Source organism: Babylonia areolata, chromosome 15, assembly GCF_041734735.1.
Source record: "Babylonia areolata isolate BAREFJ2019XMU chromosome 15, ASM4173473v1, whole genome shotgun sequence".
Taxonomy (NCBI): domain Eukaryota; kingdom Metazoa; phylum Mollusca; class Gastropoda; order Neogastropoda; family Buccinidae; genus Babylonia; species Babylonia areolata.
In genome coordinates, this window is record NC_134890.1 from 6,828,573 (window position 1) to 6,853,898 (window position 25,326).

The 25,326-nt window shown below is 42.8% G+C and overlaps 1 protein-coding gene and 1 long non-coding RNA gene across 2 annotated transcripts in view; one reads left to right on the forward strand and one right to left on the reverse strand.

Annotated features, from left to right (window-relative positions):
* The window catches only part of LOC143290399 (uncharacterized), a 138,299-nt gene extending 123,376 nt beyond the window's left edge, over positions 1-14,923 (reverse strand). The window contains exon 1 of the mRNA XM_076599801.1: positions 14,698-14,923. Coding sequence (XP_076455916.1) covers positions 14,698-14,783 — 86 coding nt within the window. The 5' untranslated portion in view covers positions 14,784-14,923. The remainder of the gene's footprint in view (positions 1-14,697) is intronic.
* Positions 14,134-25,326, forward strand: part of LOC143290400 (uncharacterized) — a 102,675-nt gene continuing 91,482 nt past the window's right edge. Inside the window, exon 1 of the long non-coding RNA XR_013056389.1 lies at positions 14,134-14,336. This is a non-coding gene — a long non-coding RNA (uncharacterized LOC143290400). The remainder of the gene's footprint in view (positions 14,337-25,326) is intronic.

A 25,326-nucleotide genomic window follows, 5' to 3' on the forward strand; every position in this document is an offset into this window, starting at 1 on the left:
AAAAAAAAAAAAAAAAAAAAATCCCAACGGTAACGATAATAACAAATAACTGCATATGAATAGGGGAGAGAACACAAGTTTTCCTTACCGGTAGAAATTAGTCAAAAGACCAATGTGTATTCGAGGGTCTTTTTGCTTTAATTGATCTACACGATATGCGTCTTCAAGTAAGGCGCGTCGCAGGCAAAATGACGACAATTTTATGTGAGTTCACACATGTCTCTTTGTGAAGGTCAAGGTATTCGTGTCAGGGTTGTGTGTCTCATCAGGGCCGTAACTCTCCGTTTTCACGTGCTCACGTTGAGCTGTGCAAGTTGTCAAATGATGTGTCAACCGCCATGTCTTCTTCGTTTCGCAGACTATGATTTTTATGACCTACATTTTTGTTTTGTTAAACCCTATATTGCCTTGCTTGTTCAGAATCTATAAATACGACTCACTTTGTTGGAAAAAAAGAGCTGCATAGTTCAAAAAATGAATAGAGACTTAAAAAAACAAAAACAAACAAACAAAAAAAAACAACAAAAAACAAAACAAAACAAAAACCCACCATCAGTAATACATTGATATAGCATTTCTTTAAAAAGAATGTGAAGACATCCGTCACATAATTTATCCGTATTGTCTCAAGAAATGTTTATTTATTTACTTATTTGTTTATGTATTTATTAAGATGTTTTACTATAGCGCATATTCTTGAAGCTCTATGCATTTTACAACATCATGTCATTGCCAGCATTGTTGTATGTTTTCATGACACTTCATTTCTCTTTTCCTGTCCATTTGCAGGTAACCTTGTATAACGACCACAGCAGAAAGATGTTGATGAATGAATGTAAGATTTGTGGAATGGATGGGTGAATGATGAGGAATTAAAAAAATGTTGAAAAAAACAACAACAAAAAAACAAAAACTCCCTCGCTGCAAATTATCGTCTCTGTTTGCCCGCCTCAGGGATCAAATGGTGTAAACACATAATGGATTCGTACACTACATTCAGGCACAGACAAGAAAATTCTCAGAGCGGGCTTTTTGGGAAAAGGGCTGAAAAAATTGTAACAAGCAACCGATTTATCGAGAATCTAGTGGCCTCGTCATTCTGTCTGCTTAATGATGGAAAAATAACACGCATTCCTGATAATCCCAACCATTGAGCAACCGCTATTGATATTACTTTTGTGTCGCCCGACTTAGCAAGGATCTGCAAATGGAACGCATTAGATGACACTCTAAGCAATGACCATATACCTATTGTCACTTGCTTAGAAAGCAACAGACCACCAACTATAGATCCTACGAATGACAAAATTCCAAAATTCAGTTGCAAACTAGCCAACTGGTCCAATTTTTTTCAAAGTTATTTTCATCGTTTAATTAACGTAATTGATATCGACAGCAAAGACGCAGTTTGTATTCTTTATTTACAAATGCCGTATTAACTGCCTCAAGTGAATCTTTTCCAAAATATAAACAAACAAAATCAAACAAGCACCTAGATAATATCTGGTGGAACGAAGCGTATGAAAAAGCAAAGAAGGGGGAAAAAAAGAGCATTTAAAACATATATTAGAGATAAATCTATCAAAAACCACATTAAAATGCAAAATGCAAAAAACAGATCTGACAGGGTCAATGCACAAGCAAAAAGGGAATACTGGTCGTCCTTTTGTAAGAACGAAGTTTCAAACTATAAAGATATACCAAAGATGTGGGAAAGACGTAAAACTGTGAAAAATGGAAATTAACAAATCGGTATAAGGACAGGCCCGGCGCTTTCTTTTTTGAGGAAGTGTCTGGGTTTGTTACAGTGTACCGTTTATTTACCTATGTACTAGCTGAATCGGTAGCGTGAGCAGCACTGACTTGAAGTTGTGTACCTTGTGAATGGAGATAGTTACCACTTTTTACTATTTGTTAATTATGAAAAATGGCATTAATTTGCCACAGTGCCCATACGACTGCCGACTTCAAATCTACCTTCAGGTTTGGAAAAGGCTGAAGCCTTTGCTCAAATGTTTGCTGAAAATAGTAGTACCGATGGACTGACAGAGAAACAAAGAAAGATAAGAGAAAACCAGGACCAGGCTGCTTCCAATTCAGTAGTGGGGCAAACCATTCCCAACCCGGCGGGTCCCCGGGTGGCGGATAGGGGGAACGGCCCTCAGATATGGGGGTTAGCTGCGATATAAGTCAGGCTTGCCTGGCCGAATAAGCACTCCCGGACCAACTGGCGATATTCCTACCAGGACGGGGTGGGTCAACAGGTGGTACTGTTGTCCTCACTGAAATACATACCCCATGTGTCCTATGACGGGTTCATCATGCGGTCAAGAGGCGCGTTATAACATCTAGCCCCGGGGTGGGACCCTCGGAGAAACAATCCCCCCTGTGCTCACAGGACAGGACGTACGGGCCATGAGCTAAGGGTGAGGCACCCCGAAAGAAAACTCCAGCTGAAGACGGCGGTATCGGACCACGATGTGGCGCTCGACCTTCGGAGACCCGCCGGGGAGGCCGGGAGCCGGGCCCTATGCCTCAAAGGGGCCCACCCCGAGGAACCGGTGGTCGGACAAGGAAATTCCGCATCCCCATGCGACGAAGAAGGAGACCTCATCCTCCTGCTGGGGCCAAGCAAACAGTACCACCCAGAACGCTCAACATTCTCCAGTGGAATGCAGAAGGGGTGCATAAGAAGAAACTTGGCCTGGCAGAAAGGATGCACCAAGAAAATATTGACATTGCATGTGTCCAAGAAACACATTTGACCGTAAACCATTACTTTCAAGTGAGGGGTTACGAGACCATCAGGTTGGACCATGAGGAAAGAAACAAAGGAGGGGTGTTTGTCTTGGTGCGGAATTCCATCGCCACACAAGAACTCAAGATCAACACCAGTCAACAGGCAGAGATCCAAGGGGTTGATATAGTCTTTAAAGAACACAACATCAGGATCTGCAGTGTCTATTGCCCTCAAGATCGTGATCTTTCCCTCACAACAACTGCGTGGTATTGGGAGATTTCAACAGTCAGAGAGATGGGGCTATGAGGAGACGGACAGGAGAGGCAAGAAAGTTGAGGATTGGGAGATTGACACACATCTTCGTCTCATCAACCAAGATGATGATGAACCCACCTTCTACTCTAGACGCTGGATGACCACATCAACACCAGATCTAGCGTTCGTCACCAACGACCTGTTCGTCAGGACCACAAGAACAGTCCTCAACCAGCTTGGAGGAAGTGACCACAAGCCCGTAAAACTCTCTATCAAACTCAACTTGCAGGCTCCTCAGGCTTCGGTGGAATTACAGAAAGGCGGACTGGACTCTCTTTGAGACCCTCACAGATACATACACAAAGCCAATCAACATCATGCAGAAGGACTCAAACAAGATGGCTCAAGACTTCACGAAGGCCGCCTTGAAAGCTGCTATAGAATCCATCCCAAGAGGAGCACACAAAGACTACAAGCCCTACTGGACGGAGGAACTCCAGAATCTGGAAGATACTGTTACGGAAGCTAGGGACCGAGCAGAAAAGCAGCCATCACTGGAGAACAACATAGCGCTGAAGGAAGTAACTGCCAGATACAAGCTGTCCTGCGCACAAACTGCAAGAAAAAGCTGGCAAGAGAAAACTGAAAGCCTAAATCTCGACAAGGATGGCAGCAAGCTGTGGACACTGGCTAGAGCCCTCAGCAACGAAACAACAAGTCACACCATAATAACAATACAAGAGAATGGAAATTACCTCTCTGGAAAGAAAGCAGCAGACCACTTCATAGATGTTTTTTAAAACATCAGCAATCTGGAAGTCCCCCATGAACATAGAGCTGCAGTGCATAGGGCCCAAGGTGAACTTCATGAGAAAGAGCCCCAAGAGGAAGTCATGACCACAGCTTTCACAGAGAAAGAGCTGGAGGAAGCGTTGCAGAGCCTCAACCTGAAGAAGTCACCTGGACCAGACGGAATCACAAATGAAATGATTCTGCATCTTGGGATGAAGAGCAAGGCAGTCCTTTTAACAATCTTCAACTCCAGCTGGAAGATAGGATCAGTCCCACAGTGTTGGAGGGAAGCAGACATGATCCCCATTTACAAAAAGGAAAAGGACAAGTCAAAGGCTGACAGCTACAGACCCATCAGCCTTACAAGCTGCTTAGGAAAGCTGATGGAGAGACTTGTCAACACTAGGCTTGTCTGGCACCTTGAAAAGTATCAGCTGCTGAGCCCTGAACAGGCAGGCTTCCGCCAACACAGATCAACAGAAGACCAGATCACATTCATCGCTAAAAGCATCGAGGACGCATACCAAGAAAAGAAGAATACGCTTGCTGTCTGGATTGACATGGAGGAGGCGTTCGACAAAGTCTGGAAGGACGGACTAGCCGCCGTGGCGAAGTGGTTAGCGTCGCGGACTGACGGCTGGGAGGACGCGGGTTCGAATCCCAGCGGAGGTGGGTTTTTCGGCCCGTGGCCGGCTCCTACCCAGAGTTGAGTGTGATGGGGAGACTGGGACCACACAGCTCTAAATGAGCGGCGTGGGAGTAATGCCACTGAAACGGTGCAGATGATGGGGCAGCAAAAAAAAAAAAAGTCAGGAAGGACGGACTCAGGCTCAAAGTACGGCGATGTGGTGTGTCTGGGAGGATGTACACCTGGATTAGCCAGTACCTACACAAACGCCAAGCCCGAGTCAAGATTCAGGGCCAGAAGAGCAAGAAGAAGGTGCTGAGACAGGGAGTACCACAAGGAGGAGTCCTTTCGCCAACGCTGTTCCTCATCTTCATAGATGACATCGTCAGAGAACTGCCAAGAGGGGTCAGCGATCTACGCAGATGACCTGGTACTTTGGTGCTCTGAAGCGTACACCACTACAGCACAGGTACGCCTCCAGACTGCGCTCAACAAGATCAGCAACTGGACTAAGGAATGGCTTGTCTCTGTCAACTCAAGCAAAACAACCTACAGTTTTCAGCCTAGCTAACAAGAAGCAAGAGGAGAAACTGACACTGAACAACCAAAGGCTTGCAGAGGAACCCACACCTACCTACCTGGGAGTGACCTTTGACCGCAGGCTCACTTGGAAACAGCAGATCACCAGATGCTGTAGCAGGGCCAAGCTGAGACTGGCGATTATGAAGAAACTTGCAGGGACGAACTGGGGGGCTGATGAACGTATCCTAAAGAGATTCTATACGGGAAGAGTCCGACCTGTAGTTGAGTACGGGACATCAGCATGGGCATCAGCTGCAAAGTCTAACCATGACCATTTCAACAAGATACAGAACCAAGCTCAGCCTGTCATAACTGGCGCCATGAGATCCGCCCCAGTCCTGAAGATGGAGGACACCACTGGGCTGCAGTCATTGGAGGACAGAAGGCAGCAAAATTCAAACGCCTTGAAAACCATCCAGTGAACAACAGAATGATCAGACCCACCAAGAGCCAGCTGAAATGCGGCAGCTTCATCCACCAGTCAAGACGCCTTGAAAGACAAACCCCAGTCTTGATGGAACACGAAGCAAAGCCTATCCCGGCAAATGTCACCCACCCATCTTGGAAGAAGCAGGTGTTCCCAACAGTCGTCACCAGCATTCCCGGAGTGGAGAAGAGAGGAACACAGTCAGACACCCAAAGGAAGGCCCTGGCCATAGAGTACATCTGCAACCAGTACCCCCAGGAAGATTGGACCCATGTCTTTACAAATGGCTCCGCCACAGAAGCAACGAGGGATGGTGGAGCTGGAATCTTCCTCCGATACAAAGACGGAGATGAAGAAATTGCAATCCCAACAGGAAAATATCTCCACCAACTTCCGAGCTGAGCGAGAAGCCCTCTCTGAGGCGGTCACAACAGTCTCGCAGAACTCCACAAGAACAACAGGGCAGGTGGTGGTGTTCTCAGACGCTCTCTCCCTGTTCCAAGCCCTCAAAAACTCCCGCTGCGAAGAACAGAACCATCTCACTTCAGCCCTTGTTCCCTTGACTGCCAGAGTGGAGAAAGTGGTGATACAATGGGTACCAGCACACTGTGGCATCAGAGGCAACGAAAAAGCGGACATTTTGGCAAAAGACGGTGCACAGAAGAGGCAGGCCAACAAACTGGTGTCATACGATGAAATCAAGACAATCGTCAAGGCACAGCAAGGAATAAAGTGGCGCCTCCAGCACCCCAAATATAACGCAGAAGACAGATACCATTTGCTGGAACGACGGGAACAGGTCAAGATCTTCCGCCTGAGGACTGGACACAACCGCCTGCTCCACCACATGCACACAAAATTTGACATTGGACATAGTGGAGAGTGCCCTTGTGGTGAGGGACCAATAACAACCGACCACATCCTTCTAGACTGTAGGACGCACGCAGCATTCAGGAGGAAGTACTGGCCAACACCGACAGCAGTGGAAGCCAAACTGTACGGCACCCTGGAGGAGCCGCGACGGACGGCAGCCTTCATCGAAGACACCGGGCTGCTCATCTAATGAGAGGTAAACGAGGAAGGAAGAAGAGAAAACCAAGAAGATAACGAAATATATAAGTACCCCAGCACCATAACTGACCATTACATAAATTGTTCAATCATACTACACGAAGTCAAAGAATTCATTTTTTAAAAATCTCAGTAACAAGAAAACATCTGTTGGGTTGGATGAAATTTCAAATGAAATGCCGCGACATTTACCACCGAATATGATATATTAGATGATGCCCGATCAGCATCACTGTAGCCTATGAGGCTCAACCCTTTTTCACTTTTCCTGTAGCACAACTCATAGTCAAGAGTTTCTTTCAAATATCTCAGCACATGCTTAACTGCCACCCAGTGAGCTTGAAGTGGGTTAGGCAAGTGCTGAGACAACTTGGTGACAACCCAGCATATGTCTGGCCTAGTGCCCATCAGACATAAATCAGACTGCCGACAACTTCACGATACTTTCTTGAGTCAGCTGGTTCTTCACTGTTGTTTTCTAGCTTTTGCTCAGAATGAGTGCCTCTTGGCTTACATTCTGGCATTTCATACCTTTCAAGCATATTCTGAATGTATCTTTCTGGTTTATTTTGACAAATCCATCACCTTGCTCAAAATCAATGCCAAGAAAATATGAAAGCTTGCCCATGTCTTTCATTTTGAACCTATCTTCCAACATCTGTTTAGTGTCACACACCAGTGCATCATTGCTTGGAGCAACAAACAAATCATCCACCCAAACAAGTATCACAACCATGCCTCCCTTGGAGTGCTTTGTGTAAACACTATCAGAGGGACTTTGTACAAAATCATTTTGTATCAAATGCCTGTGCAACAATTTGTTCCAGTTTCTACCAGACTGCTTCAAGCCATGCAGTGACTTGTTCAGCCTATGCACTTGTTTCTCACCACAAACATTCTGAACTTCAAACCCTTCAGCTTGGTCCATGTATACTTCACAGTCAATGGGTGCATTCAAATAGGCAGCTTTCACACCCATCTGATGCAAAATTAGATCATGCTGTGCAGCAAGCTGCATCAACATACGCACAGAAGACAAATTAGCTGTAGGTGCGAATGTGTCATGGTAATCAAGCCCTTCTTTTTGACTGTAACCTTTCGCTACATAGCGGGCTTTGTGAGTCTTGGAACCATTTGCACTTTCTTTGATTGTGTACACCCAACGTTCCCCCACTGCTTGTCTACCTTGTGGGAGAGTGGTCAGAGTGAATGTTTCATTTTCTCTTAGAGAATCCATTTCCTCTCTCATAGCTTCTTTCGTTATCAGAGTCAGGTGATTCTATCACTTCTCTGTATGTCTGAGGGAAAGCACTGAATTTGTAACAGTAATCAATATGTGTCATGATCTGGTCATCATCCTCAAACTTTGTCTCATAATCTGCAAGATAAACTGGGGGTCTTTTATCCCTTCTATGATACCTTTCTCTTTGTTCACCACATGGTGTGTGCACCAGTTGCACATTTATTTTAGCTCTCCTTCGGTGATTTTGCATGAATCATGCACTCTGACTTCTCTTCAGGTACATTTTCAACAACAAAATGACGTTTCAACACCATATCATCATCATCATCTGAACAGTGACTTTCTGCCTGTGTCCCCTGTTCATTCACAGTCACCCCTGTATTCACACATGCTTTCTTTGGTACAAACTCTACCACTCTGTACTTCCTGACTTCACCTGTCTCAGGAAAATACACAAGGTATGCAGCGCTATTTCTGTCATAGCCAACAAATGTCCCTTTTTTGCATCTTGGGTCAAGTTTCTGTTTGTCCCCAGTGTATGCATAACATTCAGAACCAAGAGTCACGTTAGGTCTCCGACCTGTGAGTGCCTGAAATGGTGTAACTTTGAGCCTTTCACTGTAACACCTATTTCTGATGTAAGCTGCTGTGAAAACTGCGTATGACCACAGCTCTTTGGGTAACCCTGTCTGAATCTGTAAACATCTGGCCATCTCGAACAGAGTTTGCCAATGTCTCTCCGCTGTCCCATTTTGATGGGGAGAATACGGAGCAGATGTGTCATGCCTGATCTGATTCTTTCTCAGGAGTGTTCTGAACGCTCCTGAAGTGAACTCTGTGCCATTGTCTGACCTAATACATTTCACCTTTCCATAAGGTGCAGTATCGGCCCCAAAATCGCTCTGTTGCAACAACAGTTTCGGCCTTGCTCTTCATGAAATAGACAAACATCACACCTGAATAACCATCAATGAACGCAATAGAATACATGAAACCTTCTTTTGACTCTGGGGTAATGGGTCCTGCAAGATCTGTGTGCACCAGTTCAAGTGGAGCAGTTGAACGGACACGTGGTGTCCTACTTCTTTCATTTGTCATCTTTTCCAACCAACACACGTCACATTCACACTGTTTGCTCTTTCCAACCACTTTCATCCCATCCACTACTCTTTCAAGGTTACACACATCTTCATAGTTGCAGTGACCAAGCGTTTCGTGCCATCCCTTCAGGTCTTGTGTGTCAGTTTCATTAGAACTGTTACATGTTTTGAGATAGTATAATCTGCCATGTTTTTTCAACATTGAACTTTGTACCATCTTTGTACCTAAGCTCTGCTGACCTGGGTTGGAATGAAACGCTTGCTCCTTTCTCTGTAGCAGATTGCACTGAGAAGATGCTTTGTGGGTAAGTAGGCACATATAAAGCATTTGTTAATGTCACATCAACAATTTTGCCTTCAGAGTTCATAATCTTCACATGTGCATCCCCTTTCTTCAGGGCAACATTATTGCTCTTTTCACCATTGGTTAGTTCTATGTAATGTTTTTCTGCTTTGAAAGTGTTATCAAACCTTCTGAACTAAGACAAGTCATTCAAAATGTGAGTGGTTGCCCCACAATCTACAAGTAGCATGTCAGCTTTATTCTTTGTCAATCCACAAGCACTGGCTTCGAACGCAAAAGAATGTTCATAGTGTTCATGAGAGTCTTGTGAATCAGTGACCTCACTAACTTTGTCTCTGTAACTTCTACTACCACCTTTGTGCCCTTGGCGTCGACACGAACTGTCTGTATGGTTGCTCTTGCGACACAAACTACACCACAGTTTCTTTGGCTTCTTGCAGTTCCTTGCAATATGTCCCACCTGGCCCCACTTGAAACACGTCACACCTTCATGTCTGTTGGTAGGACTGTGTGCCATCGTCAACAAAGAATCTCACTGGATGTTGATGACCTTGACCATTCTGTCTCCTCGAATCTCCGTAAAGCCACTTTGAATTCCGCAAAGGTCTGCTTCTTCTCACTCTGCGTCACCACTGCAATAAAAGACTGGAAACTGTCCGGCAATCCCTTCAGGACCATTGCAATCAGCAAACTGTCTGCCACTGTTTCTCCTGCATTCCTTAGTGCCGCTGCTGCAGTCTCTGCTCTAATAACTTAATTAGTAATTGTCTCTGTTGGTCTCTTCACCAGCGAGGTTAGCTCTGTGTAGAGAGAGATTACCCTTGGTGTACTTTTCCCGGCATAATGCGCACAAAGAATTTTCAGCGCCCCTCTTCCATCGTCGACAGCATCTCTCTTCATCCACTGGTTTTAAGATGGCGTCCTTCAGCTTCTGTAATCTCATATAGCCGAGAAATTTTACTTCCCACTGTTCATAATTGCTTTCTTCTCCATCGAGTCTTGACTGAAAACCTATTCATTTTACTGCTGAGCCCATAACCTGTTGCGCAGTTCTGACTATGCATGATGGAGGATGAAGGTGATTTTGCACTGCGACGCAATCGTACCACCTGCACACCATTTGCAGTTCGGGAAGAGAGAGAACTCTTGCCATTTACTTCCGTCTACATACCGATACAGGTATTACAACGAAACTGATTGGCTGTCTTTTTTGCCACAACGTAAACACATAATTGTGAGAGCATCACCCAAGTGGAAAACACGTATTCACGTTCACGACCACCTAAAATGGGCTTGCCTCAAGGATCAGTTATCGCACCTATGTTTAACATATTGACAGCAGATCTACCGAAAATATTGTCAAAAGAAACAATGTTATCGCAGTTCGCTGGTGATATCTGTTTGAGGACGAAGGTGACGATGAAACGCAAAACTCCAACCAGGGTATTGAAATATACAAAGAAAGTTTACCAGCGCGAAACTGATAAAATTAGCAAAGTCATAATAAAAATAGATTAATCCTATCATTAGAGAACACGAGCATGATGCTTTTTAACTCGGGATATGATCAGGAAAAACTCCATGTATTTACTGTAGATGGTATTGCCATGATTTATACACAGACTGTAAAATTTATCTAACATCCAACCTTACCTGGAAGCACCACATTGCTGCAACCAACCCAGAAGAACGTGTATCCACTACCACGTTGTGTAAGCTGGTCCTTGTCTGCTAGGTGCGTTTCGCTGAGAGCTGTTATGTCCACATTGTAGTGAGCTAGCTCTTTGGCAACCAGTGCAGTTCTTCTCTCTGGTCTGTCTGCCTTGATGTTATCCAGCAGAGTTCTCACGTTCCACGTGCCGAGGTTGAGCACCATCACTTTCTTCTTTTTTGTTTGTCGACTGCTATGAGGGATCCCCACCAGCCACGGTAAGCTGGCGAGGGAGAAGTGAAGTGGGTTATGTTTGAGGCATCTTTTCTATCCCTTTCCTCCATGGAAGTGAGCAGAGCGATCCTAAAGAGGGCTGCTCAGACACCCAAGGGGCTGCGACCCTATACCCTGGGCAGCCTGTGTGAAGGTTTGTGAGTGCAGCTTCCAGTGTATCCGCACCTGCTGCTTCGCCACTCCCCCATCGCCACAGGACTTGAGGTGTTGCCAGTATAGTTTGAAGTCATGATTTGCGTTTCACTTGGATTGAATTGAGGGAGAGTTGCGCAGGTCGTCAGCCTCACTCTCTGGTCCCGGCCTATCAAGACACAGTAGAGACGGCTCAGAATCGCCTTTCTGCCCGTTGAACCATTGATGGCTCTGCGCAGTACGACGAATCCAGGCTTCACACTCCAGGTAGATAAGCTCTTAATGTTGTGGGTCCACGGCAGCTCTTGCGGCGTGCTCGCAAGTCTCCCTACCCATTGTTTGGCATCCTCAATCGCCATTGCAGCCATTTGGATGACCTCTTCGTATTTGACCCATACATGGGGGCTGGTTCGTGGGCGCCAGGGCGTATCCACACACCTGTGGGCCATGCACGCCGCACGTTATGCATTGGGGGCCAGCAACCACCTCCCTTAAAAGCCATCTGTGCTACTGGTAACCATGTAACCCAGTACTACCCGCCGCATGTGGTGATCTGGAGAGGGATAGTCTCTGCAGAACGGAGCTAAACAGTTAAGTAAAGCACACACGCCCTAACCGCGTATAACACCACTCCCTACAAGATAGCACGCCTGTATTTTATCAGTCTAACCGCCGATGGTGTTGATTATCACTCAGTGAAGTTGAAATTCAAATGAACAAAAAAGCCAGAATAACTCCAGTGTACAGTTAGTCTACTAGTAGCTGCAAAAACAGACTTCACAGCCACAGCACACAGAGCCAACAGTGAAGAAAAAGTTGGCAAAAATAAAACCAAGTGAACCTGATGACAGTAGAATCAACATCTTGAAGGAAATGAAGCAACTAAACGCGTTCTAAAAAATAGAAGAGACAAAAGAAGAACAGCGACAAGAAGAATATCTGGGACAAGAAACTATTTTCAGGCCGGTGATTACGTTTTAACATTCAACAGACAAAAAACAAGTAAGGCTATGCTATTCATGTCATTTGTACTTTCACATTTCAACAAACAGTCTTGTCTATGTCATATATCTACCGCCAGAGCCGACAAGATACGACCACGTCGTCTTTTTTTAGGAAGGAAAATGTTTTCCCTCTTTTAAGAATAGCTGGTTTGTTTATCAGATTTTCATTTTTGGCCTTATAAAAATTGAGCTAATTCGGAATTAACCTCGCCACAAAGAACAAGCATATTTCCCGAACTATTGTCAGAATTGCTCCATTTTTTCACTACTTTTCTCCCCAACACATCTCAACATACACTGTAAAATGACCAAAGCTAAACGACAATGCAAAGACGGTTTAGGCCTCGAAAACCCCTCAATCACACCACAACACTGACCACCCGCACCCTCATGTCCCCCAACGTTCACACCACACACATACCCCGAACACCCCATCCTCTTCTTACACCACCAAAGTCCCAGCACACGATGTGTTCAGGGGAGGCGAGTCTACTGAAGTTGTGTGATGGTTCCTTTTCTGTGACGTTCAGTCTGCGTGGCGCGTGTGATGGTGTGTGTCTCGATGCCGCCACGTGGGTGTAAGTGGAAGTCGTGGTTCTGTCGCCATTGTCAGAAAGATGTAGTGCCGCTTGTGAACAAAGCGTCAGTACTCTGCTGAGTTGGTCATGTCCGACTGGTCCACGCCGACAATTCTCATACAGCAGCGCGAATGGGTGGTAGTGGCCAGTGCGCAAAGTGCGAGACTGCTGTCAGCAGTGGGGGAATCGCGATTGGAGAGTTGTCAGCTGCATCAGTTAGTTCCAGAGTGTTTGTGTCGCGAAATCGGAATGAACATCTCTGTCGTCGTCGTGTGATGGTTGTCGTGGTGTTTTGTGAGGCGGTGTCGTGCTTGGAACATAAACGCCAATTTAAAAGTTTGTGACTTGGAGGTGCCCATTTACTTATCGTAGAAATCTTTTAGGTATATGCATGCCGATTGACGTCGCAAGCCGATTTTCTCTGCCTATCGCCCTATATAAAAGGCATTAGTACTAAACTACGACGTCATGCGCACTGGTATAAATATATGAAAAATAAGTTGTATTGGGCTATATGTGTTCAATTATGCTGTACTTTCAGTTTTTATCAAACATGAACAGGCTTGATATGGTAAAAACTGGGCAGGTAATGGATCAAGAACTATATTTTCAAACAAGTTAGAGCTTAACGCAGATTTGACTATATGGCCATCTACTCTATTTAAAACCCTACCAGAAACTTGTATCAGACTGCGCCTAAACGGGTAAGTTTGCTAAACGCAAATGCAGTTAAGAATTTATAATATTAACAAAACCCACCACTAACATTTTTTATCCAGTCACTGAACGTTAAGTTTTCTCTCTTTCGACAGCAATGAATGGAAAGTCGGAAAAAGGGCTCAAAAAACTAACTTTCGACTTGTGCAAAATTAGACATATTGAAGAGCTTGCAGTACACATGATGTTTTTCAATGCACTCATGCGCTACATAACCAGAATAAGAAGAAATTGCAAGTCAAACATCCTTGTGCCCCTTTTCAAGCAAAACATGACACTCTACGTTTGACTGTAAATTGAGATAAACACAGAAAGCGTTCGGTTTTCAACAAAAAAAAAAGATCATGGATACAGTAAATGCGCCAAACTATGATGCTAAAGAATGTATATTCGTCTATCAAAGTGAACAAGCAAACATGCATATGCGTGGTTTTTTTTCATTTATTCATTTTCCATTCCATAATACAACGTAAATATGAAATAGTGCATTTTCAATCTGCTCAGCCAATCTTGAACTTTCACATTTCACAAACGCTTGTCTTGTCATTATAGTCTAGCCGGAGCCAGAGCCGGCAAGGAATAGTTTTCGAAAACGCGGGTTTCTTCTTTTTAAGGAATAGTTTCTTCCTTTTAAGTAATAGTTTCTTCTTTTTAAGGAATAGCTTGGGTTTGTTTTATTCAGATTTTCATTTTTGTGCACATTATTACAGAGAATGTTATTGAATGGCTAATTGCAGGGGAAGATGACAGCACTGCCGGCTTCGACATTTTCGGAGAACCAAGCAATGTGTCAGTGTTACCAGACACCCTGCATTCGGGTCAGTATAAATCTCTCTCTCTCTCTCTCTCTCTCTCTCTCTCACACACACACACACACATACACTGACACACACACACACACACACACACAGCACACATGCACACACACACACATGCACGCACACACACGGGTGGACACACACACACGCACACACACACACAAACACATACACAAACACACACACACACACATGCACACACACACGCACACACACACACACACACACACACGGGTGGACACACACACACACACAAACACACACACGCACACACACACACGCACACACACACACACACACACACACACACACACGCACACAGAGTGTGTTTGGGGGAGGGGGGGGGGGCAAAGAGTCCTACCTGAACGTTGATTGAATGGTAGCCTTTTCTGTTGACGAATTCATGTTCCTGCTCGTGTGGCCGCTGGATGCGCACCTGTGTTCCATCGATGCACCCCACCGCGTTGGGGAATCCGTAAGACTGGTAAAGCGCTCGTTTGGTTCTGTTCGCACTGGATTGATCAGGAAAGAAGATATGTTGCCGGGCTTGTCTGAACATAGCGTCAGTCACTCTGCTGACAGTTCGGCTCACTGTCGACTGGTCCACGCCGACCAATTCTCCACAGACGTCTTGAAATGTTGACGTGGCCAAGTAGCGCAAAGTGACGAGCACTTGCTGCAGGGGAGTGAGGGTGAATCCGCGATTCGCGAGAGTGATGTCAGCTGACACCTCACGTGTCAGTTCCAGGATGTGCTGCCGACGAAATCGGAACTTACGAAACACTTCTCTGTCGTCGTACGTGTCGAAGGGATTAGTACGGTCCCGGAAAATCCGGTTTCTTCGTAGAAGACGCCGCTGTCGTGCTTGGAAAAACAAAAGTGCCGCCATATTTACACGCGTTTAGGCCCGCTATCGGACCCAGAGGTGCGATAACTTTAAACGCGAAAATCCGTATAGGATAGGCTAACCAGATTGACGTGCATACCGATTTTTCCCGCCTATCCGCCCGTATAGGGGATAAACGCGGTTAGTCCACTAAACGGACCGACGTGCATACGCGCCCTGGTGATAAGATCATTATGAAAAAAGTTGTTTCGGGCTATATTTTCTTCAATTGTATGTCTGTATTTCAGTTTGTTATCAAAACATTGCAGACAGGCAGTTCTGTTTAACTTGCATTGGTGTAAAAACTGTTTAGCGAACAATAAGATGAAATAAAAGGTGGAATCAATGACTATATTTTTTTCAAGACAAAGTATGATTGATGGCTGTTATATGCAAATTTTGAGTATTTGGACATCTTTCATTCATTATATTTATCAATGCGTGCCAGAAACGTTGAACAATCGTGTACTGCTGCCCAGACATCGGTGTCTAATTTCCAACTGGAACTATTCCAGTTTTACACCAGAAATCTTACTAATATAGAAAAACAATAACAACCAACAACATTTTTTTTCCAGTCACTGAAGACGTTAAGTTTTCATCTCATTTCGAACAGCAATGTGAATGGATACCGTTGTCAATCAGTAGATCATAATACAACTTTGACTTGTTGAACAATATAGACATATTAAAAAGCATTTTTCATTGTCTACAGTGATGTTTGTTTTTCGAATGCACTCTTTTATTGTCGACTTATAACCACAAAAGTGATAAAATTTAAGTCAACATTTTGTTTGCTTCCACTTTCAAGCAAAGCATGTTTTACACCTCATACTTTTGTCTCTATCTGTATTATTTGATGATAAAACACAGGCTCTACAAGGCGTTCAGCAGGGTTCTTTCAAGTCATTTTATAGAGAAAAAAATCATTGTATACAGTAAATGCGTCCAAAACATATTTGATTTTTAAAAGAATAATGTTATTTCTGTCCCATATCTTTGAACATCCTGAAGCATAGGAAAACATGGCAATATGTGTTGGTTTTTTTTTTCATTTATGATCAATTTTCCCAATTTTCCATATCAAAGTTAATATTGAAGAAGCTGCGAGTGTTTTCAATTCTTGTCGTCAAAGACCATCATCTCTGATGCTTTTATGCACTGTTTTTCTATAGACTGTCTTGCTTTTTGTTCAATACAAATTCATAACATTTGTCTTGGAAAGTACGAAAAAAATGGTTTTGGTAACCGGTTTAACTCACCCATCCTGCCAAGGGATGTTATTTGTCTTTTTATCCATATCCTGAAGAGGTGTGTCACATCTGGTATTGTTCTGAGTAATTTATATTTGCACAGTTTTGCAAATCATTCGTAAACCAAACTCCTGAAATCTTAAACTTCGGTGGCTTCCATTCTATGCCTAGATTTTCTTAATAACGAATTATAGAATCTTTTGTGCTTCCCAGCCATATTGCACTAGTTTTCATTGAATTCATACGTAAACTCAATTTGCCTCCAAAAGTATCCACTAAGTGTATGCAAGTCAAATTATTTTCTGTCACCTGCTAATAGAAATTCAGTGTTATCTGCACACTAAGAAAGTTTATGTTGTATATAACTAATTGTTATAGAGATATTTTTGCACATTTGAGTAATCTGGCTACAAACATGACATGTGAGGCCAAGAAACACTATATCCGTGAAAGGATCATGTGTGCCAATAGTTCCAGAGAGCCCTTGAGGCAGTGGGCAAATGGTGGGCAAAGCCAGTGATACTGTGCTTCCCTGAAATATTCCATCAGAGTCTCTTCCCGATAAATTCAATGAACATTTCATGTGAAAGATTGAACACATCAGAAGCAGCTTTGACTCTGATACACCAGCCCCATTGATGCTGTTGAGTTCTGTGGGGTGTTTTTTTTGTTTTGTTTTTTTGTTTTGTTTTTGTTTTTGCTGCCCCATCATCTGCCCCGTTTCAGTGGCATTACTCACACGCCGCTCATTTTAGATTCCCCAATACACGGCCACACCCGGGTTCGTCCGTCGCAGTTCCAGCGTCGGCAGTCAACAGGGAACCATCGATGTTAGGTCGCCAAGAGGCCACACACCAGAGGAGACCCTGCACTGCTGCTGAGTCACTTCGGTGGTGTTCAGTGGTGCCTGTTCTGTTTTAACGTACTTAGGACACCACCTACTAAGCCCCCTACTAACGACAATAATGGCTTAGTCGCGGAGCCAGACTGAGTGAGCGTCCCTCCCAGAGTGGAGACCGCCACCACGTCCCTCAAACAACAGCCCCCCATGAATCTGCCGACACTGACGACATTGACAGGACTCACCCCAAGCACGGAAGTGGAGGGGCATCGAAACTGAGGTTACCATGAGAGCAGGGCATGAAAGGCCACAGAATTTGAGACTATTTTGTTTATATTGATGACGATGAAGGAGGAGGAGGATGACGATGATGATGATGATGTTGCTATGGAGGTCCATTTTGGTTTGGGACTGCGTGACAAGGCTGTACTCTACGCTTCCTGTCATAATGATATCCCGGCGTTAACCAGGCCCGAGAGATACAGACACTTGCAGTGTTGGTCAGGTAATTAGAGCAACACACCCAAAGACGTATCCTTGAAGTGGATGACACTCGACTGTGTGGTCCCAGTCTCCCCATTTAAGCCCACAGCACACTCAACTCTGGGTAGGAGCCGGCCACGGGCCGAAAAACCCACCTCCGCTGGGATTCGAACCCGCGTCCTCCCAGCCATCAGTCCGCGACGCTTAGTTCTGTGGTCCTTTGTTCGCAGAGTCTGAGCATGTAACTGAAGAATGTATGAGAAAAGTACTCCAGAACATAACAAAGAAATCATGTGACCTTGACCCCATCTATGCCCCTGTCCTGTTTGATATTTTATTTCAGATTACACCCTTCGTTACTGACATTTTGAACCAGTCTATGTCATCTGGCATTGTGCCTGAGAGTTTTAAGTATGTTTTCGTAAAGCCCCTTTTGAAAAAGTCCAACCTTAATCCCAACTGCATTGTGTTGAAACAGTTTCTGGAACATTTTGAATCACATAACCTTCCAGAGCCGTTTCAGTGTGCCATAGCACCGAAACCGCCTTGCTGCGAGTGGTTGATAATCTGGTTGTGTGTCTACGTTGTCACTGCTCGACACCAGCTCGGCAGCGTTTGACACCATAAAATATGGCATCCTTATTACACGGTTGCGTACCACTTTTCGCTGCCCTGGAACGGTCCTGGATTGGTTCATACCATACTTGACTTGCCGAACCCAGTCTGTCCTTGTTGGTCACGAATCCACTGTGTTGAAGTATGGGGTGCCTCAAGGTTTAGTCTTGGGTCTAGTTTTATTTGCTATGTACAAACGGTTTCTCAGCACTGTCATTCATTGGTCAGGTTACTCGTACCATTTCTATGAAGACGATTCCTTGCCGCTCTTGTTGTTTTTGATATGAACAGTAACATGATGGCAATCGTGTGTTAGCAAAAACATCTCCAGATCATTCAAGAAAAGAGTAAAGCAGTGGAGAGAAATATTCCCCTTGAAGTACTCCTTTAGAACTTCCGAAAAATTCGAATCGGTTATCACGATTGAATACACACGCCTTAGTACGCTCATACATATTCACAACAACATTCAAAATCTAACGATTGATATTTTCCCTTGTTAGTTTTACCCATGGTTAATACCGCCACACAGAATCAAAGGCTTTCTTATAGTCAACAAAAGCGCAGTATATTTTTTCTTCTCTTGTTTGAAAATGTCACTTTCAGCACAAAAATAGAACGGTTCTTTCGAAACCCAGCTTTCTTATTCAGCAATATTTTGTTACTTTCAATAAATTCAAGCAAGTCTGCTATCTAATATACTGATGAATAATTTGCCAAGACAACTTAGAAGTGTGATACCATAATCATTTTTGTTTCCTTTTCGTTTATAAACTGGTTTAATCATATCAGTTACACATTATTCTGGTATATCGGCAGAATCAAGAACTTTGTTGAACAGTTTGCAAAATGCGACTGTATATTGTGGTATACTGATTTTAAGATATTTGTTGTATATCATATCAATACCAGCCGACTTTCCGTTTCTAATGAATAACAGCCATGTCGACATCATCGACTGCTATGAGAGCATTAAGGAAGTAAATGTCAAAGTTCACATTACATGAAATATGTGGATTCTCATCTTTTTGTTCTGTTTTTTTGTAATCAGCTGTTTGAAGTTCTCTACAAAGTTTTAAATCTCTATTTTGAATGTTCTTTAAATCGGACCCAGTAATCTTTGCAATCATTAGAACGCATTTGTTTCATTTCCTTTTGCATTTTTTTTTTCATTTGTCTAGCACTGGTTTGTAAGAAATTCTTATATTCCTTACTTGGCTCTCCAAGCCTGATTCTATCTGGTACTGTATTCAAATGTTTTACCGTTTCCTTACCCCAAAATACTCAGATCTTTTTCGTCGTTCATTAAACCAAGGTTGTTTCTTCTTTTTCACTTTCGAAAGCGAAAACCTGATTTCAATAGTCTCCATCGATTGTGCAGCAGCTTCACAAAACATTTTTAAAATCTTTTTATTTGCCTCCTCAACTATAGAATAGTCGATGAACCCATTCAAAGTCTTTATGTCATAATTAAGCAAAACTTCTTTGAATACATTGCATTTAGTGTAATTCCGTTTCTTAGTTTTCTCAAAGCAATTATTCCTTGTGTGTTTCATTGACAACACTCACTGGTACCAATTGTGGATTAACTGATAACCAATGTCTCAGGATTGTGTACATCAGAAACTATTACATCAAATGGCTCTACATACAGATCTCGTACACTGAGTAGCAAAGGATACGAACCAATAAAGTAATTGATATGTGAGCATGCATAACTAGGTACAGCACCAATATCTTTAACACGGCCATCCCTTCCATTATATATAAGCAATGAGTGTGATTTGCAAAATTCCAACAACCGGCATCCAAAATTATTCATTTTATGTTCATCACGTGAATGTCTTTTGGTGGGCTTATAATTATCATCAGGAAATGATTCTAGCAGTTCAGTCACACCAGTACACAAGTATTCTTCTAATAAATAATCGTTTATTTTAGTATAAACATTATAATCGCCAAGCAGTTGTATGCAATTGCAGCCTTTACAATAAGCATTCTTTAAGTCAACGACAGAATTATCAAGTTCAGTAAAAAGATCAACGCTACTGTATCTGCTCCCTTCAGGTGGAATGCATACAGCTCCAGCAAGAATGTGTTTGTCGAGACCATACAAATCTATCTATTTTAAACCGCAATGAACACTTGTCTACATTATCACCATAGTTACAGACTGTAACATAGTTATCTATTGACTTCTTATACAAAACCGCAATGCCACCAGATCGATGAAACAATAATTTGTGTCTGTATGAAAAAAATAACGATATGGCAACCCAGTGAATCGAAAGTCTTGCACGAAAGAAACGTCAATATCGTTTGTCTTTGTTTCGCACTTTCCAACAACGCAATTATATCAAAGAATGTAAAAAAAAGTCAATAAACTCTTTAAATTTCAAACGACTTTGCAGTCCACAAACATTTAAGAGTAAAGACTTTAAACCATTTATATCTGTTTGTGAAAACGACAAATCAAGCTCAGTGTTACGATTACATGAAAATTCGAGTAAAGGAAATGAGTCCGGTTTTAATGGAAAATATGATGCAGTTGATGGAGATGTCTCTGTGGATGAAGATGGGCAGGTGGGTGCAGAAAACTGTTGTGGATCACGTAAACCTCCATCGTGACCCTAGGCCGATGTCTGCACGCCCAGTGCCACAAGGTCGAGACATGGTCAATGCCTATGTGGAAAAGGTCGTCTGGTGCCTCCTGGGGAGGGCGACGTCGCCACGTTACTGGCCCGGCTTTGACTTCAGGCAGCACCGGATCTTGCCCTCATCAGTCGTCCCGGCCCTCTCCACGCAGTGTTAGCAAGGCTGAGCATACTTGACCTCATCCGTGCCAGGTCGTCAGCCCGTCTCTTTCGGCTCACTTAATTTCAGCTCTCTGTCTGTCTGTCTCTGTCTGTCTGTATGTCTGTGTGTGTGTGTGTGTGTGTGTGTGTGTGTGTGTGTGTGTGTGTGTGTGTGTGTGTGTGTGTGTGTGTGTTTCACCGTGGTTTCATCAATGTTTTCACTCTGAATTAACTAGAATGAACATAAAGAAAATTTGAATCAACCTTGTCTACACTGGTCTATGGAGATCTTGACATATTGTAAAAGCCTGACGCGATGACGACGTCTCCTTTATCGCCAAATTAAAAGAATTTCTTCTATAATTATCGACTCGTTTACTCCATATGAATGTTTTAAAGTGGATACTGAAGAAACTAGAATGAACTGAATAGAGAAATTGAATGTACGGTGTCGTAGTTTCTCACGTTATTATATTACATGTGCTCGAAGCGATGGGAACGTCTCCTTTACCTCGAACTTCTTAAATGTCCGAGATATACCAAAATACCAAGATTTAAACTGCTTTATCACTTCGATTACTGTTGTCGATTTATTCCACCTAAACAACATGCTCAAATAAAAAAATTTGAACGTCTTTTTCGAAGCCGCGTCAGCGCAGTGGAAACAACTACTCATTCTCGATTCGAACATCCTTGGTTCGAATCTGCGTGGACCTTTTTTTTTTTCTTTTTTTTTCTTTTCTATTTAATGCACAGCTTAATATAATCATAATAACGAATAAAGAACACAACAAACTAATGTATGTAAGTTTCATTAATATTATTGTTATCTTTTTTTCTCCTTTTAGTGTATATCACAAGTCTTGAAGGCCTTGCCTTCCTTGTTTGTTATGTCGCCTAATTTTGTTAATTCTGTATGTACGACTTTTTTTGCTGCGTCTCGCAATATTTGACTGATATGACTGCATTAGCCATAGAGTCTGTACTGGTACTGCTAGGGGGTTGTGTATTCAAAATATCATTTATACAATTTAATCGGGTTTTTTTTTTTCCATTTCCGGTGATGCTAGGATTATCCAAAGTTTCATTTTGTTATTTTCATCCCAAGAAAAAGCAAAATCCTTATACTCCAGAAATAGACATTTTTTTCTCGCCTACCTTGTCTTGACACCACTCCCTGCACTAATGCCCCCCCACCCCACCCCCTCCAGCTTTATATGGTAATCCTCCCTGTTCAGCTTCAGCATCACCCAGGGCCAGTCTTTGTGGTCTTCAGGCTGTTATGGCTGTATTGCAGCTTGTAGTTTGCCACAGAACGTAAGGAAATGTATTAATACCCTGCAGTTGAGGCCAGATATCTATTTAAAAGAAAAAAAGAAAAGAAAAAAAAAACCTATGAAAGTGAAACAAACAAAATTACTTGTGTGATAAATTTGAACCTTTTCTGTATCAGAATAAGTCACTGTAAATAGAAAATTCAACAAAACGATTTTTGATGCCAGATTGGGTGGTATGCCTTAAAATGTTTTGAAAACAGAGAAAGTAATGAACCACGCTACTTTTCTTTGGTGTGAAGCATGCATTTTGACCTTGCAAAACTCCAAGTGTTCTCCCATTGAGAATGCATATGCTGGTGTCTATACAGATAGAGCTACGTTTTCTCCCTCGTAAACAGTGCGATCCATGCATTTCCCTGAGCTGATAAACTAACGAGGTCAGATTCTACTCTGTCCCATATATTGTTTGTGTAATTTTTACCAAACGACGAGTGCGGTGGTCGTATGTAATGACAGCCAGTGTAAGTGTTTCTATCTTCGGCGCTTATCTTTACCTAAACAATATCACTATTGTTTTGTGGTAAAATGTTAACTGGTTTTCTTATGTAAATTCAATGAAAATAGATATGCCTCCTCATCCTTTCTGTGCTTTTATATGTTTTGGTCGACAATAGTGTATTCCGGGTGTAATGTCAGGTAAGTGTATGTCATTGGCTGACTCTCTATCCAGATGAGTCTCCTCTAAAGAAACAACAACAAGTATACTTTGAGAGAATATCAAGAACGTTTTGTTCTTCTGGTTTAGTTATCTTTTGACCATCAGTTGTTTCTTTGAAACCTTTAAGATTCCAAGAGATTATCATTTGAACGCCTTGTTTCAGTGTTTCATTGTTCATATATCAAATATTTGAGGCGTCGCTGGTCCACTGGCTGACAAGTGTCTGGATCTGTTTAGCAGTAGTGTTTGATACCTTTGAGGAGAATTTTTGGTGGAGGATGAGAGGGGGGACGAAAGTATTGATGATTTTACAGCTGGGCTGTGCAATAATGGGTCCGACACTGGGTTTTTTCTGTTCACTTGTTTCGGATTTCATTTTTTGGTTTTCAGCATCCAGTTTCTGTATTTAGAGCACGATGTTTCGAGGTGATCAAATTTATCATTTGCATAGGGTTTCAGCTCTCCTTTTTATTTGTTCTTTTACATCCATGACTTCTCTGACCAGATGAAGCCTCTTCGATTATGGATGAGTTGTGTGCAACATTTTCTTTGAGTATTCATAGGGATCGCATCATTTTCGGTGATGTGCAAGTTCTAGTTGGTCGTAGCACAATTCTGTTGGACGAGCAGCTTCTGTATGTTCTTTTGATGCTGCGGTCGTTTAGATTTGCTTGCATGACTTCAAGGTCAGAATCAAAGAATGTGAGTTCTGCATGACTGTGTATGATATGCTGGTCAGTTCAAAACTTTCTTATGTCGTTTCTAATTGTGTCCCTACTTTCACTGATTTCTGACCAACAGGGTTATATTTCATCAAAGTTAAGAGAAGTTGATCATTGGAGGAACTGTGTCCTTGTTTCATTTTCCCGTTTTTAACATAAAATAGCGAAGCGATTAAGGCGTCAGAAATTAGTCGTGGTGTAACTTAAAAGCTTGAAACCTGATCTACACGTGGAATGGGGTGGGGTGGCGGTTAAAAAAAAAAATCTCATTAATGCTCATGTCGATCATATAATTCCTTGAAAAGTGAGGTTAGAATGTACTGCAAGCGACAGCTGTTTTGTACTTTGTAATACTCTTCAATCTTGCTAGCTGCTCCTGACAGCCAGCCGAAACACTCTCACTCCCACAACTCGGCAGGAACCTCTCTCTCTCCTTGTTTTGTTAAGAATGTCTCATAAAAACCAACATGGGCGAAAAATTGAAGATAAAAGCCAGAATTTTAGATAGAACAAAGACATGAGGAGCAGCAAAGAGGAAAGAGCGTTCACCATAGGTTCTTGTATTGACTGGAAGAATTTTCAAAAGGTAACGGAGGTAGAACGGGGAGTTCTTGAGGGAGTGTAAACCCCGATGCGGTCAACAATATGGACTGGTCCAGTGGATCTGAAAGCAGAACAGCAGGGACATGCAACTTTGTATTTAATTATCACACACACATACGCATACAGACGCACAGACACAGACAGAGAGAGAGAGAGAGACACACACACACACACACACACACACACACACACACACACACACACACACTATAAGTCTATACTCTATGACACACACTATAACCCAACACTCTTCAATATTCTTATTCAAGATCTCCCAAAGGCATTGTCAAATCGTGTAGTTTTAGTACAGATTGCTGATGACACGAATGTGGATGAGTGTCACTTTGAAAAAGTCAACCCCACAAAGAGCACAGAACTACATCCGGCGCTTGTATCAATCCGATATGTTTGAAAATGTTCTGTCTTTGTCGACAGAAAAAAACATGTATGATGTTGTTTAATTCAGGTGGTAACCCATCTAGCATGCCTATTTGAAATTATTTGGTGACATCATTGATTATACACGGGTGGTGAAGCTTTTGGGTGCTTATTGATTAATTGATTGATTGATTGATATAGATACTTATATAGTGCCTATCCTCAGTCGGAGACCAAGCTCTAAGCGCTTTACAAACACGGGGTCATTTACACAACAGGCTGCCTACCAGAGTAGAGCCGACTGACTGCTGCCATTGGGCGTTCATCATTCGTTTCCTGTATCATTCAATCATATTTCAGGCACACACAGATACACACTCAGACAGACATGTAACATTTTACGTGTATGATCGTTTCTT